Source organism: Coturnix japonica, chromosome 1, assembly GCF_054131305.1.
Source record: "Coturnix japonica strain WE chromosome 1, WE-NBRP24, whole genome shotgun sequence".
Classification (NCBI taxonomy): Eukaryota; Metazoa; Chordata; class Aves; order Galliformes; family Phasianidae; genus Coturnix; species Coturnix japonica.
Genome location: NC_140663.1, coordinates 177,423,008 through 177,439,793, shown reverse-complemented (window position 1 = coordinate 177,439,793; position 16,786 = coordinate 177,423,008). Strand labels below are relative to the sequence as shown.

Genomic DNA, 16,786 nt, shown 5'->3' with positions numbered 1-16,786 from the left:
ATGCACTGCTGTCTGCATGTGCATGGCATTGGGGACCCCTTGGTGGCACCCCACATCAATGGGGACCCCTTGTTGGCACCCCATTGCATTGGGAACCTCTTGTTGCCACCCCATGTCAATGGGAACCCCTTGTTACCAGCCCAAGTCAATAGGGACCCCTTGGTGGCACCCCATGACATTGTGGACCCCTTGGTGGCACCTCATTGCATTGGGGACCCCTTGTTGCCATCCTACATCAATGGGAACCCCTTGGTGCCACCCTACGTCAATAGAGACCCCTTGTTGCTACCCCATGACGTTGTGGACCTCTTGTTGCCACCCCATGGCATCGGTGTCCTCTTGCTGTTACCCCAAGGCATTGAGAACCCCTTGGTGCCACCCCACGTCAATGGGGACCCCTTGGTGGCACCCCATTGCATTGGGAACCTCTTGTTGCCACCCCATGTCAATGGGGACCCCTTGGTGCCACTCCACATCAATGGGGACCCCTTGTTACCACCCCATGTCAATGGGGACCCATTAGTGGCACCCTATGGCATTGGGAACCTCTTGTTGCCACCCCACATCAATGGGGACCCCTTGTTGGCACCCCATTGCATTGGGAACCTCTTGTTGCCACCCCATGTCAATGGGGACCCCTTGTTACCAGCCCAAGTCAACGGGGACCCCTTGTTACCACCCGATGACATTGTGGACCCCTTGGTGGCACCTCATTGCATTGGGGACCCCTTGTTGCCATCTCACATCAATGGGAACCCCTTGGTGCCACCCCATGTCAATGGGGACCCGTTGATGCCACCCCATAGCACTGAGGACCTTTTGGTGTCACCCCATGGCATTGGGGACCCCCTGGTGCCACCCCCATTGCATTGAGAAACCCTTGTTACCACCCCACGTCAATGGGGACCCATTAGTGGCACCCCATGGCATTATGAACCTCTTGTTTCCACCCTATGGTGCTGAGGACCTCTTGGTGCCACCCCACGTCAATGGGGATCCGTTAGTGCCATCCCATGGCATTGGGGACTTATTGCCACCCCACATCAATGGGGACCCCTTTGTGCCACCCCATGGCATTGGTGACCTCTTGTTGCCACCCCACGTCAATGGAGACCCCTTGGTGGCACCCCATGTCAATGGGGACCCCTTGGTGCCACTCCACATCAATGGGGACCCCTTATTGCCACCCCATGGCATTGTGGACCCCTTGGTGGCACCTCATTGCATTGGGGACCCCTTGTTGCCATCCCACATCAATGGGAACCCCTTGTTACCACCCCATGTCAATGGGGACCCCTTGTTGCCACCCCATGGCATCGGTGTCCTCTTGTTGCCACCCCATGGCATTGAGAACCCCTTGGTGCCACCCCACGTCAATGGGGACCCCTTGGTGGCACCCTATGTCAATAGGGACCCCTTGGTGCCACCCCATGTCAATGGGGACCCCTTGGTGCCACCCCATGGCATCGGTGACCTCTTGTTGCCACCCCATGTCAATGGGAACCCCTTGTTACCAGCCCAAGTCAATGGGGACCCCTTGGTGCCCCCCCATGTCAACGGGGACCCCTTGTTGCCACCCCATGACATTGTGGACCCCTTGGTGGCACCTCATTGCATTGGGGACCCCTTGTTGCCATCCCACATCAATGGGAACCCCTTGTTACCACCCCATGTCAATGGGGACCCCTTGATGCCACCCCATAGCACTGAGGACCTTTTGGTGTCACCCCATGGCATTGGTGACCCCCTGGTGCCACCCCCATTGCATTGAGAAACCCTTGTTACCACCCCATTAGTGGCCATTAGGGGACCCATTAGTGGCACCCCACGGCATTATGGACCTCTTGTTTCCACCCTATGGTGCTGAGGACCCCTTGGTGCCACCCCACGTCAATGGGGATCCGTTAGTGGCACCCCATGGCATTGGGGACCCCTTATTGCCACCCCACATCAATGGGGAACCCTTTGTGCCACCCCATGGCATTGGTGACCTCTTGTTGCCACCCCATGTCAATGGGAACCCCTTGTTACCAGCCCAAGTCAATGGGGACCCCTTGGTGGCACCCCATGACATTGTGGACCCCTTGGTGGCACCTCATTGCATTGGGGACCCCTTGTTGCCATCCTACATCAATGGGAACCCCTTGGTGCCACCCTATGTCAATAGAGACCCCTTGTTGCTACCCCATGACGTTGTGGACCCCTTGTTGCCACCCTATGGCATCAGTGACCTCTTGTTGCCACCCCATGGCATTGAGAACCCCTTGTTGCCACCCCACATCAATGGGGACCCCTTGTTGGCACCCCATTGCACTGGGAACCTCTTGTTGCCACCCCATGTCAATGGGGACCCCTTGTTACCAGCCCAAGTCAATAGGGACCCCTTGGTGGCACCCCATGTCAATGGGGACCCCTTGGTGCCACTCCACATCAATGGGGACCCCTTATTGCCACCCCATGGCATTGTGGACCCCTTGGTGGCACCTCATTTCATTGGGGACCCCTTGTTGCCATCCCACATCAATGGGAACCCCTTGTTACCACCCCATGTCAATGGGGACCCCTTGATGCCACCCCATAGCACTGAGGACCTTTTGGTGTCACCCCATGGCATTGGTGACCCCCTGGTGCCACCCCCATTGCATTGAGAAACCCTTGTTGCCACCCCATGTCAATGGGGACCCATTAGTGGCACCCCACGGCATTATGGACCTCTTGTTTCCACCCTATGGTGCTGAGGACCTCTTGGTGCCACCCCACGTCAATGGGGACCCATTAGTGCCACCCCATGGCATTGCAGACCCCTTATTGCCACCCCACATCAATGGGGACCCCTTTGTGCCACCCCATGGCGTTGGTGACCTCTTGTTGCCACCCCATGTCAATGGGAACCTCTTGTTACCAGCCCAAGTCAATGGGGACCCCTTGGTGGCACCCCATGGCATCAGTTACCTCTTGTTGCTGTTACATGTCAGTGGAGACCCCTTGTTGTCACCCCATGGCATCGGGGACCCCTTGTTGCCACCCCACATCAATGGGGACCCTTGTTACCACCCCATGTCAACGGGGACCCCTTGGTGGCACCCCATGACGTTGTGGACCCCTTGTTGCCCCCCATTGCATTGGTGTCCTCTCGTTGCCACCCCACATCAATGGGGACCCCTTGTTGCCACCCCATGACATTGTGGACCCCTTGTTACCACCCCATGGCATTGGGAAACCCTTGTTGCCACCCTATGGCATTGGTGTCTTCTTGTTGCCACCCCATGTCAATGGGAACCCCTTATTACCACCCCACATCAATGGGGACCCGTTAGTGGCACCCCTTGGCATTGGGCACCTCTCGGTGCCACCAAGGGGTCCCCATTGATGTAGGGCCGTATCAGTGACCTCTTGTTGCCACTCCATGTCAATGGAGACCCCTTGTTACCACCCCATTGCATTGAGAACCCCTTGTTGTCACCCCATTAGGGGTCAATGGGGACCCCTTGGTGGCACCCCACGTTAATGGGGACCCCTCGTGGCCACCCCATGGCATTGAGAGCCCTTTATTGCCACCCCACATCAATGGGGACCCCTTGTTCCCACTCCATGGCATCAGTGTCCTCTTGTTGCCACCCCATTGCATTGGGGACCTCTTGTTGACATCCCATCAATGGGGACCCCTTGATGCTACCCCATGGAATTCATGACCCCTTGATGCCACCCCATGCAATTGGGGACCCCTTGTTGCCACCCTATGGCATTGGTGTCCTCTTGTTGTCACCCCATGGCATCAGTGACCTCTTGTTGCCACCCCATGTCAATGGGAACCCCTTGTTACCAGCCCAAGTCAATGGGGACCCCTTGTTGCCACCCCATGACATTGTGGACCCCTTGGTGGCACCTCATTGCATTGGGGACCCCTTGGTGGCACTTCACATCTATGGGGACCCCTTGGTGCCACCCCATGGCATCGGTGTCCTCTTGTTCGCACCCCATGTCAATGGGGACCCCTTGGTGGCACCCCATGGCATTGGGGACCCCTTGTTGACATCCCACGTCAATGGGGCCCCCTTGTTACCACCCCATGTCAATAGGGACCCATTAGTGGCACCCCATGGCATTATGGACCCCTTGTTTCCACCCCATGGCACTGGTCCCCCCTTGGTGTCACTGCACAGCACGGTGTCCCCATGGTCTCCCCACTCACAACGCTCCTCCAGAGCAGCGCCAGGAGATCGACGTATGAAATTTATTAGGAAAACCAAAAACCCGCCACCAAAAAGAAACAAAAAAAAAGAAACAAAAAACCCCAAAACCCAAAGAAAAGACCCCTCAAAGAAAACAAACCACACACACACACACCAAATAAAAACCCAACGAAAGCAAAGAAGAACCACCAACCAAAAGAGAGCGTCGGAGTAGGACGGAACAGCCCCATTCAGCAGCCAGAGGAGCTGTGGGGCGTATGTGGGGCAGGGGGCAGCACACAGCGGGGTGGGTGTCTGCCATCACCCCAGGACCCAAAGGGGACAACGTGGCCACGGGCTGTGGGTCAGCAGCCCCACGTCACCGCCGCCGTGGGGACGAAGCGTTGGGGAGCTCCAGCTGAACCGCGGCGCGTCGAAATAGGGTTTCTCACCCCAAAAGCGCCCCATAGCGGGTATAGGGCTGAGCCCATCCAGCCCCACATCCCGACCATTGGGGACGTGGGGTGGATAGAGGGGACGGTGCTGGTGTCGGGGCGAGCACCGCGTTGGCTTTCTCCTGTATCCTTTTTGGGGTTGATTTTTTTGCCTTTTTGGGGTCGGCTCCTTCCCGCCCCATAGGAAGGTTATGGGGTATATGAGGGGGGAACGAAATGGGGCCGTACGAAGCGTCTCTCTGAAGGCATCTCCAAGGAGGTAAGGCAGAACGGCCGCGGCCCCACGGTGGCTTTATGGGATCCCGTTGATTCTCACACCGAAGCGGACGACTCGTCGTTGCAGCATTGGGGGGTTTAAAGGGGATACGGGGCCACCTGGGCACCTCAAGGGATGGGGGCCCCATAGTCAGTGGGGTGGGGGGAATAGGGGACTTGTAGGGTCCGTGAGTGGCCACCCCAGGGACCATAAAGGCCACCACGATTCATGCATGGCAGTCAGTAGGGCCAGAAGGACACGGGATGGTCACCAAAGTCAAAGCAGGGGGGTCTATGGGATCAGTGGGACCATGGGAGGGCAGAAGGGGTCATGCATGGTGGTTTGTAGGGTCAGAAGGATGTGGAGAGCTCACCAAACTCCATGTATGGTGGTCTATGGGATCAGTGGGACCATGGAAGGGTGGAAGGGGTCGTGCATTGTTATCAGTAGGGCCAGAAGGACACGGGATGGTCACCAGCATCAAAGCATGGGGGTCTATGGGATCAGTGGGACCATGGAAGGGCAGAAGGGGCCATGCATGGTTATCAGTAGGGCCAGAAGGACACGGGATGGTCACCAATGTCACTGCATGGGGGTCTATGGGATCAGTGGGACCGTGGAAGGGCAGAAGGGGCCATGCATGGTTATCAGTAGGGCCAGAAGGACACGGGATGGTCACCAAAGCCAATGCATGGGGGTCTATAGGATCAGTGGGACCATGGAAGGGTGGAAGGGATCATGCGTGGTGGTTTGTAGGGCCAGGAGGACATGGAGAGCTCACCATAATCAATGTACAATGGCCTTTGGGATCAGTGGGACCATGGAAGGGCAAAAAGGGCCATGCATGGCGGTCTATAGGGCCAGAAGGACACGGGATGGTCACCAAAGTCAATGCATGGGGGTCTATGGGATCAGTAGGACCATGGAAGGGTGGAAGGGGTCGTGCATGGTGCTTTGTAGAGTCAGAAGGACACGGGATGGTCACCAAAGTCAATGCCCGTCCTTTGTGATCAGAGGGACCATCAAATGGGCCATGCATGATGGTCTATAGGGTCAGAAGGACGTGGAGAGCTCACCATAATCAATGCACAATGGTCTTTGGGATCAGTGGGACCATGGAAGGGTGGAAGGGGCCATGCATGGTGGCTTGTGGGTGGTAGGGTCAAGGGGATGTTATATAGGGGGCCATGCATGGTGGTCTTTGGGGTCAGAGGGAACATAGGAAGATGGCAGCATCCATACAGAGCATTGATAGGACCAAAGGGACCGCAATGGGATGGCAGTGTCCATACACAGCAAGCAATAGGGCCGAAGGGGTCGCAATGGGATGGCAGTGTCCATGCGTGGGGGTCTGTAGGATCGGGGGGACCCCAATGGGATGGCAGTGTCCATGCGTGGGGGTCTGTAGGATTGGGGGGACCCCAATGGGATGGCAGTGTCCATGCGTGGGGGTCTGTAGGATCGGGGGGACCCCAATGGGATGGCAGTGTTCCATGCATGGCGGCTGATGGGACCATGGCACACCACCAGGGTCCATGCACGGTGACCATGAACCACGAGGCCACCACCACCACCACCCACATCCAGCCCACCTGGACCCACAGATCCTGAACCTGGAGCCCCCCCAGCCCCACATCCCCTGCAGGGCTCTATAGGGACACCGATGGGACACCCGACCTGCCACCCCATAAGGGTTCTGGGGGTCCCTCCTTTGCTGCTGCCCCAGGAGCAGAGCCACCATCCCCCCCTTCCCCATCCAGAAGCTGTGGGTCGTCCCCATCCCATCACCCCACAAGCTCGGGGCTCTCCCCATCGCTCACCCCACAGCGTGGCCCCAATCCAGGGGGCAGCAGCACTGGGGAGCCCGTGACAAACATCCCCCATGGGGACACTGCTGTCCCCAAATGCCACCAGGCTGGGGCTCCATTGACACAGAGGGAGGGGACCGTCCCCATAAGTGGCACCGGGGCAGGGATCGCAGCCCATCATCACCTCATCCCATCCCCATCCCCGGTCCCCACCACGACGCCACCTTCACTCTGCCCCCGACTCCGGGTGCCCCTCAGCATCCAGGCACCCGTTCAGCTGTGGGTCGGGGGCTTGTGGGTCGTAGTCCTCATCCAAAAAGTCCAAGGAGTTGTTGCTGGGCAGCCCCCGGATGGTGAATTTATGGGACACTTTGGTCCAATGCTCACGATTGCTGGCGACGCGCTCGTAGAGCTCGGAGGCTTTGGGGAACAGGTCCTGCAGTAACCTGGATGGGGAGGAGGATGGGGGGCAACGTGGGTCATCAACCCCAACGTGGGTCCATCAACCCCAGTGTTGGATCCATCAACCCCAACGTTGGATCGTTGGATCCATCAACCCCAATCTTGGATCCATCAACCCCAACGTTGGATCCATCAACACCAACGTTGGATAAATCAACCCCAACATTGGATCCATCAACCCCAATCTTGGATCCATCAACCCCAATTTTGGATCCATCAACACCAACGTTGGATCCATCAACCCCAACGTGGATCCATCAACCCCAACACTGGATCCATCAACCCCAACCTTGGATCCATCAACCCCAACGTTGGATCCATCAACCCCAACGTTGGATCCGTCAACCCCAATGTTGGATCCATCAACCCCAATGTGGATCCATCAACCCCAGTGTTGGATCATTGGATCCATCAACCCCAATGTTGGATCCATCAACCCCAACGTTGGATCCATCAACCACAATGTTGGATCCATCAACCCTAATGTTGGATCTACCAACCCCAATGTTTGATCCATCAACCCCAGTGTTGGATCCATCAACCCCAATGTGGATCCATCAACCCCAGTGTTGGATCATTGGATCCATCAACCCCAGTGTTGGATCCATCAACCCCAATGTTGGATCCATCAACCCCAATGTTGGATCCATCAACCACAATGTTGGATCCATCAACCACAATGTTGGATCATTGGATCCATCAACCCCAATGTTGGATAAATCAACCCCAACGTTGGATACATCAACCCCAATGTTGGATCGTTGGATCCATCAACCCCAATGTTGGATCCATCAACCCCAATGTTGGGAAAGCAATGGGTGTGGGGTGTAACTCAGAGCAGAGATATGGGGGGAAAGGGGGAAGTGGGAACGGGTCCGCAGCTCAATGGTCGGGGATGCAATGGGGGCAATGGGAATGGGACCCCATCCCAGAGCCATGGGATTTAATAGTGGCAATAGGAACATGACCCCACCACAACAGCACAGGATGCAATGGGAGCAATGGGAACGTGATCCCATCCCAAAGCTATGGGATTCTATGGGGGCAATGGGAACATGTCCCCATCCCAACGTGATGGGATGCAATGGGGGCAATAGGAAGGTGACCCCATCCCAGAGCAATGGGATTCTACGGGAGCAACAGGAATGGGTCCCCATCCCATCCCAGAACCATGGGATTCAATGAGGGCAATGGGATCGCGTCCCCATCCCAACACTATGGGATTCAATGGGAGCAATGGGAACATGTCCTCATCCCAACGTGATGGGATACAATGGGAGCAATAGGAACGGGTCCCCATCCCAATCCAGAGCCATGGGATGCAATGGGGGCAATGGGAATGGGTCCCCATCCCAACACTATGGGATTCAACGGGAGCAATGGGATCGTGTCCCCATCCCAGAGCTATGGGATCCAATGGTGTCAATGGGATCGTGTCCCCATGCCAACACTATGGGATCCAATGGTGTCAATGGGATCGTGTCCCCATCCCAACTCTATGGGATCCAATGGTGTCAATGGGATCGTGTCCCCATGCCAACACTATGGGATCCAATGGTGTCAATGGGATCGTGTCCCCATCCCAACACTATGGGATCCAATGGTGTCAATGGGATCGTGTCCCCATCCCAACACTATGGGATCCAATGGTGTCAATGGGATCGTGTCCCCATCCCAACACTATGGGATCCAATGGTGTCAATGGGATCGTGTCCCCATCCCAACACTATGGGATCCAATGGTGTCAATGGGATCGTGTCCCCATCCCAACACTATGGGATCCAATGGTGTCAATGGGGTCGTGTCCCCATCCCAACACTATGGGATCCAATGGTGTCAATGGGATCGTGTCCCCATCCCAACACTATGGGATCCAATGGTGTCAGTGGGATCGTGTCCCCATCCCAACACTATGGGATCCAATGGTGTCAATGGGGTCGTGTCCCCATCCCAACACTATGGGATCCAATGGTGTCAATGGGGTCGTGTCCCCATCCCAACACTATGGGATCCAATGGTGTCAATGGGATCGTGTCCCCATCCCAGAGCTATGGGATCCAATGGTGTCAATGGGATCGTGTCCCCATCCCAACACTATGGGATCCAATGGTGTCAATGGGATCGTGTCCCCATCCCAACACTATGGGATCCAATGGTGTCAATGGGATCGTGTCCCCATCCCAACACTATGGGATCCAATGGTGTCAATGGGATCGTGTCCCCATCCCAACACTATGGGATCCAATGGTGTCAATGGGATCGTGTCCCCATCCCAACACTATGGGATCCAATGGTGTCAATGGGGTCGTGTCCCCATCCCAACACTATGGGATCCAATGGTGTCAATGGGATCGTGTCCCCATCCCAGAGCTATGGGATCCAATGGTGTCAATGGGGTCGTGTCCCCATCCCAACACTATGGGATCCAATGGTGTCAATGGGATCGTGTCCCCATCCCAACACTATGGGATCCAATGGTGTCAATGGGGTCGTGTCCCCATCCCAACACTATGGGATCCAATGGTGTCCATGGGGTCGTGTCCCCATCCCAACACTATGGGATCCAATGGTGTCAATGGGATCGTGTCCCCATCCCAACACTATGGGATCCAATGGTGTCAATGGGATCGTGTCCAAATCCCAGAGCTATGGGATCCAATGGTGTCAATGGGGTCGTGTCCCCATCCCAACACTATGGGATCCAATGGTGTCAATGGGATCGTGTCCCCATCCCAACACTATGGGATCCAATGGTGTCAATGGGGTCGTGTCCCCATCCCAACACTATGGGATCCAATGGTGTCAATGGGGTCGTGTCCCCATCCCAACACTATGGGATCCAATGGTGTCAATGGGGTCGTGTCCCCATCCCAACACTATGGGATCCAATGGTGTCAATGGGATCGTGTCCCCATCCCAACACTATGGGATCCAATGGTGTCAATGGGATCGTGTCCCCATCCCAACACTATGGGATCCAATGGTGTCAATGGGATCGTGTCCCCATCCCAGAGCTATGGGATCCAATGGTGTCAATGGGATCGTGTCCCCATCCCAGAGCTATGGGATCCAATGGTGTCAATGGGATCGTGTCCCCATCCCAGAGCTATGGGATCCAATGGTGTCAATGGGGTCGTGTCCCCATCCCAACACTATGGGATCCAATGGTGTCAATGGGATCGTGTCCCCATCCCAACACTATGGGATCCAATGGTGTCAATGGGATCGTGTCCCCATCCCAACACTATGGGATCCAATGTTGTCCATGGGGTCTCGTCCCCCAGCCCCACACGTTGTTCCCCACACACCCACTTGTAGATGGGCATGGCGATGTGCTCCATGAAGCTGATCTGCAGCTCAGGGATGTAGGCTTTCTCGCGGTCCATCATCTCCAGCGGCCGGTTGCCCATGGCTTTCTCCTATAGGATCATCAATGTATTTAATGGGGTGCTCAGCGCCCATAACCCCATTAACCCCATAGAAATGGATGGAGCTCCATCCCACGGCACCTACCAGGTCTCCTTGGGAGAAGAACTCCTTGTAGATCAGCTCCTGTTGGGGACACGCTGTCACGCGGGGGGTCCCCAGGGTGCCCCCAAACACACACACACCCTATGGACCCATCGCTATAGGGCTCCGCACGGTGAGCGTCCTATGGGGCTGCCCCATAGGGTGTATGGTGTGCCTATATGTGGGGTGGGGGTGGGAGCAGCCCCCCATAACCACATACCCACCCTATAGAGCCATCACTATAGGGCTCCACATGGTGAGCGTCCTTTGGGGCTGCCCCATAGGGTGTACGGTGTGGCTGTGTGTGGGGTGGGAGCAGCCCCCCATAACCACACACCCACCCTATAGAGCCATCACTATAGGGCTCTGCATGGTGAGCGTCCTATGGGGCTGCCCCATAGGGTGTATGGGGTGGCTGTGTGGGGTGGGACCCACCGCTATTTTCCTGGTGGTCTTCCAGCCCTTGGTCTGGTCCGACAGGTCGCAGGACGTCATGAGCAGGCACAGCAGCAGGTTGTGGTGCTGCTTGTTCTTGGGGTCGTAGCCAACTGCGGGGAATAGGGTCACGGTTATTAGGGTTATTAGGGTTATTAGGGTTATAGGGTTATAGGGTTATAGGGTTAGGGTTATTAGGGTCAGGGGTAGGGTTAGGGTTATTAGGGTCAGGGTTATTAGGGTCAGGGGTAGGGTTAGGGTTATTAGGGTTAGGGTTAATAGGCTTAGGGTTAGGGTAGGGTTAGGGTTAGGATTAGGGTTAGGGTTATTAGGGTTAGGGTTATTAGGGTTAGGGTCAGGGTTATTAGGGTCAAGGTTATTAGGGTTATAGGGTTATAGGGTTATAGGGTTATAGGGTTATAGGGTTAGGGTTATTAGGGTCAGGGTTATTATGGTTATAGGGTTATAGGGTTATAGGGTTATAGGGTTATAGGGTTATAGGGTCAGGGTTATTAGGGTTATAGGGTTATAGGGTTATAGGGTTATAGGTTTATAGGGTTATAGGGTTATAGGGTCAGGGTTATTAGGGTTATAGGGTTATAGGGTTATAGGGTTATAGGGTTATAGGGTTAGGGTTATTAGGGTCAGGGTTATTATGGTTATAGGGTTATAGGGTTATAGGGTTATAGGGTTATAGGGTCAGGGTTATTAGGGTTATAGGGTTATAGGGTTATAGGGTTAGGGTCAGGGTTATTAGGGTCAGGGTTATTAGGGTTAGGGTTATTAGGGTTAGGGTAGGGTTAGGATTATTAGGGTTATAGGGTTATAGGGTTATAGGGTTAGGTTTATTAGGGTAGGGTTAGGATTAGGGTTATTAGGGTTATAGGGTTATAGGGTTAGGGTTATTAGGGTTAGGGTAGGGTTAGGGTTATTAGGGTTATGGGGTTATAGGGTTATAGGGTTAGGGTTAGGGTTATTAGGGTTAGGGTTATTAGGGTTATAGGGTTATAGGGTTATAGGGTTATTAGGGTTAGGTTTAGGGTTAAGGTTAGGGTTTGGGTTAGGGTTATTAGGGTCAGGGTTATTAGGGTCAGGGTTATTAGGGTCAGGGTTATTAGGGTTAGGGTTAGGGTTAGGGTAGGGTTAGGGTTACGGTTATAGTGTTATAGGGTTATAGGGTTATAGGGTTAGGGTTATTAGGGTTAGAGTTATTAGGGTAGGGTTAAGTGTATTAGGGTTAGGGTTAGGGTTAGGGTTAGGGTTAGGGTTAGGGTTAGGCACAACCCAATGGGGTCAAATGGACACGACACAACCCAATGGGGATACAACAGAACTCAATGGGGTCAATGGGACTCAACATCACTTAGTGTAGACAAGGTGACATGACAGAACTATATGGGGATGTGACACAACCCAATGGGGACAAGGGGACACAGCACAACCCAATGGGGGCACAACAGAACCCAATGGGGACAAAGGGACACAACCCAATGGGGTCAAGGGGACTCAACATCACCCAGTGTAGGCAAGGGGACCTGACACAAGTGTATGGGGATGTGGCACAACCCAATGGGGACAAGGGGACACGGTACAACCCAATGGGGATGCAACAGAATTCAATGGGGTCAATGGGACACGACACATCCAATGGGGATCCAACAGAACCCAATGGTGACACGACACAAACCAATGGGGCCAAGGGGACATAACACAAACTAATGGGGATCCAACACAATCCAATGGGGCCAAGGGGACATGACACAACCCAATACAACCCCATATGGACAAGGGGAGGTGCCGAACCCCACGGGCTCAGGGGACACGGGACACGGGGACCCGCCATCAGCCCCCGTCACCTTCCGCCATCTTCTGCAGGTCCTTGAAGATCCGCAGGTGATGGGCCAGGTCCGTGGCCAGGATGATGTCACGCATCAGGTCCAACATGCGCTGGTAATCCTATAGGGCACGGGACGGGGTGTGGGGGCACGTGGGGTGTGGGGCGGGAGGTGGGATGTGGGGGGAAGGTGGGATGTGGGGCACAATGAGGGATGTGGGGCACAGTGTGGGATGTGGGGCACAATGTGGGATGTGGGGCACAGTGTGGGATGTGGGGCACAATGTGGGATGTGGGGCACAGTGTGGGATGTGGGGCACAATGTGGGATGTGGGGCACAATGTGGGATGTGGGGCACAAGGTGGGATGTGGGGCACAATGAGGGATGTGGGGCACAATGAGGGATGTGGGGCACAGTGTGGGATGTGGGGCACAGTGTGGGATGTGGGGCACAAGGTGGGATGTGGGGCACAGTGTGGGATATGGGGCACAATGTGGGATGTGGGGCACAGTGTGGGATGTGGGGCACAATGTGGGATGTGGGGCACAATGTGGGATGTGGGGCACAAGGTGGGATGTGGGGCACAGTGTGGGATGTGGGGCACAATGAGGGATGTGGGGCACAGTGTGGGATGTGGGGCACAGTGTGGGATGTGGGGCACAGTGTGGGATGTGGGGCACAATGTGGGATGTGGGGCACAGTGTGGGATGTGGGGCACAATGAGGGATGTGGGGCACAGTGTGGGATGTGGGGCACAGTGTGGATGTGGGGCACAGTGTGGATGTGGGGCACAATGTGGGATGTGGGGCACAATGAGGGATGTGGGGCACAGTGTGGGATGTGGGGCACAATGAGGGATGTGGGGCACAGTGTGGGATGTGGGGCACAATGTGGGATGTGGGGCACAGTGTGGGATGTGGGGCACAGTGTGGGATGTGGGGCACAATGAGGGATGTGGGGCACAGTGTGGGATGTGGGGCACAATGTGGGATGTGGGGCACAGTGTGGATGTGGGGCACAATGAGGGATGTGGGGCACAGTGTGGGATGTGGGGCACAGTGTGGGATGTGGGGCACAGTGTGGGATGTGGGGTGTAAGGTGGGATGAGGGGCACAGTGTGGGATGTGGGGCACAAGGTGGGATGTGGGGCACAGTGTGGATGTGGGGCACAGTGTGGGATGTGGGGCACAGTGTGGGATGTGGGGCACAGTGTGGGATATGGGGCACAGTGTGGGATGTGGGGCACAAGGTGGGATGTGGGGCACAGTGTGGGATGTGGGGCACAATGTGGGATGTGGGATATGGGGCACAATGTGGGATGTGGGGTGTAAGGTGGGATGTGGGGCACAGTGTGAATGTGGGGCACAGTGTGGGATGTGGGGCACAGTGTGGATGTGGGGCGCTGTGGGTCGGGTTGGGGGTCACACGGGGTCGCTGTGGGTCGGGTTGTGGGTCTGACCTTGCGTGAGAAGTGGTCGAAGATGTTGCATCCCTGGCTGTTGAGGATGGCGATGGCCTGAGCAAAGTGGTGCCGCTGGGGGGGGACGCGTCAGTCCGACATGGGGATGGGGACGGGGCGACCCCACAAGGAGCCGGGTTGTGGGGCACAGGGGGCTCCATGGCCCCATAGAGGGATGGGGGGGGGTTGTTGGGGGTCTGACCTCCATGACGGAGCCCTCGGAGCTGTAGAGCGCGGCCAGAACTGACTTCTGTGGGGCAAAGAGGGGGGGCACCATGAGGGTGAGTCCAACACTGACCCCAGTATGGACCATGACCTGACACTGAGCCTGACCCTAATCCCATCCACAACCCCAACCCTAACCCTAACCCTAACCCTAACCCTAACCCTAACCCTAACCCTAACCCTAACCCTAACCCTAACCCTAATCCTAACCCTAACCCTAACCCTAACCCTAACCCTAACCCTAATCCTAATCCTAACCCTAATCCCATCCACAACCCTAACTCTGACCCCAACCCCAACCCAACCCTAACCCTAATCCCAACCTTAACCCTGTCACCCAACCCTAATCCTGTGACCCTAAACCCAACCCTAACCCCAACTATAACCCCAACCCCAACCTGACCCCAACCCTGACCCCAAATCCCCAACCCTAACCCCGTGACCATAACCTTAAACCTGACCCTATAACCCTAACCCTAACCCTGTGATATTAACTCTGACCCCAACCCCAACCCCAACCCTAACCCTAATCCCAACCTTAACACTGTCACCCCAACCCTAATCCTGTGACCCTAAACCCAACCCTGACCCCAACCCTAACACTAACATCAACCCTCACCCTGACTGTAACCCTAACCCTGAACCCAACCATGACCCTATAACCCTAATCCTAACCATAACCCTACCCTATAACCCTATAACCGCATAACCCCATAACCCCATAATCCTATAACCCTATAACCCTATAACCGTATAACCCCATAACCCTATAACCCTATAACCCCATAACCCCATAACCCCATAACCCCATAACGCCATAACCCCATAACCCTATAACCCTATAACCCCATAACCCTATAACCCCATAACCCCATAACCCCATAACCCCATAACCCCATAACCCCTATACCCCTATAACCCCATAACCCCATAACCCCATAACCCCACAACCCCATAACCCCATAACCCTATAACCCCATAACCCTATAACCCTATAACCCTATAACCCTATAACCCCATAACCCTATAACCCCATAACCCCATAACCCCATAATCTCATAACCCCATAACCCCATAACCCCATAACCCCATAACCCCATAATCTCATAACCCCATAACCCCATAACCCCATAACCCCATAACCCCATAACCCATAACCCCATACCCCTATAACCCCATAACCCCATAACCCCATAACCCTATAACCCCATACCCCCTTAACGCCATATCCCCATACCCCTATAACCCCATAACCCCATAACCCCATAACCCCATAAACCCATAACCCCATAACCCCATAACCCCATAACCCTATAACCCCATAACCCCATAACCCCATAAACCCATAACCCCATAACCCCATAACCCCATAACCCTATAACCCCATAACCCCATAACCCCATAACCCATAACCCCATACCCCTATAACCCCATAACCCCATAACCCTATACCCCAAAACCCTATAACCTCATAACCCCATAACCCTATACCCCAAAACCCCATACCACTATGACCCTATAACCCTATAACCCTATGACCCTATAACCCTATGACCCTATAACCCTATGACACCCCCATCCCCCTATAACCCCCCTGTACCCGTCACTGACCGACGCCACCTGGAACGAGTTGTTGGTCCCGCGATGATCCAGGTCGTGGCACATACACGAGATGAACAGCGCGAAGATCTCAATGTCCCTATGGGGAGATGGGGGTTATGGGGTGGGGGGTGGGGTAGTTATGGGGGGGTTATGGGGTGGGGATGGGGATGGGGTGGGGATGGGGTGGTTATGGGGTGGTTATGGGGTAGGAATGGGGTGGGAATGGGGATGGGGTGGTTATGGGGTTTGAATGGGGTAGTTATGGGGTCAGGGATGGGGATGGGGATGGGGAGGGTTTGGGGTGGGAATGGGGTCCGGGATGGGGATGGGGTGGTTATGGGGTGGGGATGGGGTGAGAATGGGGTGGTTATGGGGTGGGAATAGGGTAGTTATGGGGTCGGGGATGGGGTCGGGGATGGGGTGTGTTTGGTGTGGGAATGGGGTCAGAGATGGGGATGGGGTTGGGATGGAATGGGAATGGGGTGGGGATGGGGTGGTTATGGGGTGGCTATGGGGTGGCTATGGGGTGGCTATGGGGTGGCTATAGGGTGGCTATGGGGTGGCTAT

General features: G+C 55.3%; 2 protein-coding genes across 2 annotated transcripts in view; one reads left to right on the top strand and one right to left on the bottom strand.

The window, feature by feature from the left end:
• LOC146762912 (uncharacterized) lies at positions 1–1,771 on the top strand. The gene is given in 5 exon segments (XM_085541774.1): positions 1–54; positions 56–541; positions 543–572; positions 574–858; positions 860–1,771. Coding segments are annotated over 5 exon segments (1,767 nt in total).
• Positions 1,772–4,220: 2,449 nt separating this feature from the next.
• PDE2A (phosphodiesterase 2A) overlaps positions 4,221–16,786 on the bottom strand; it is a 114,619-nt gene continuing 102,053 nt past the window's right edge. The window contains exons 21-28 of the mRNA XM_085541716.1: positions 16,229–16,316; positions 14,595–14,642; positions 14,393–14,467; positions 12,955–13,054; positions 11,099–11,211; positions 10,667–10,705; positions 10,466–10,572; positions 4,221–7,137 (exon numbers count right to left, since the gene is read on the bottom strand). Coding sequence (XP_085397842.1) covers positions 6,918–7,137; positions 10,466–10,572; positions 10,667–10,705; positions 11,099–11,211; positions 12,955–13,054; positions 14,393–14,467; positions 14,595–14,642; positions 16,229–16,316 — 790 coding nt within the window. The 3' untranslated portion in view covers positions 4,221–6,917. The remainder of the gene's footprint in view (positions 7,138–10,465; positions 10,573–10,666; positions 10,706–11,098; positions 11,212–12,954; positions 13,055–14,392; positions 14,468–14,594; positions 14,643–16,228; positions 16,317–16,786) is intronic.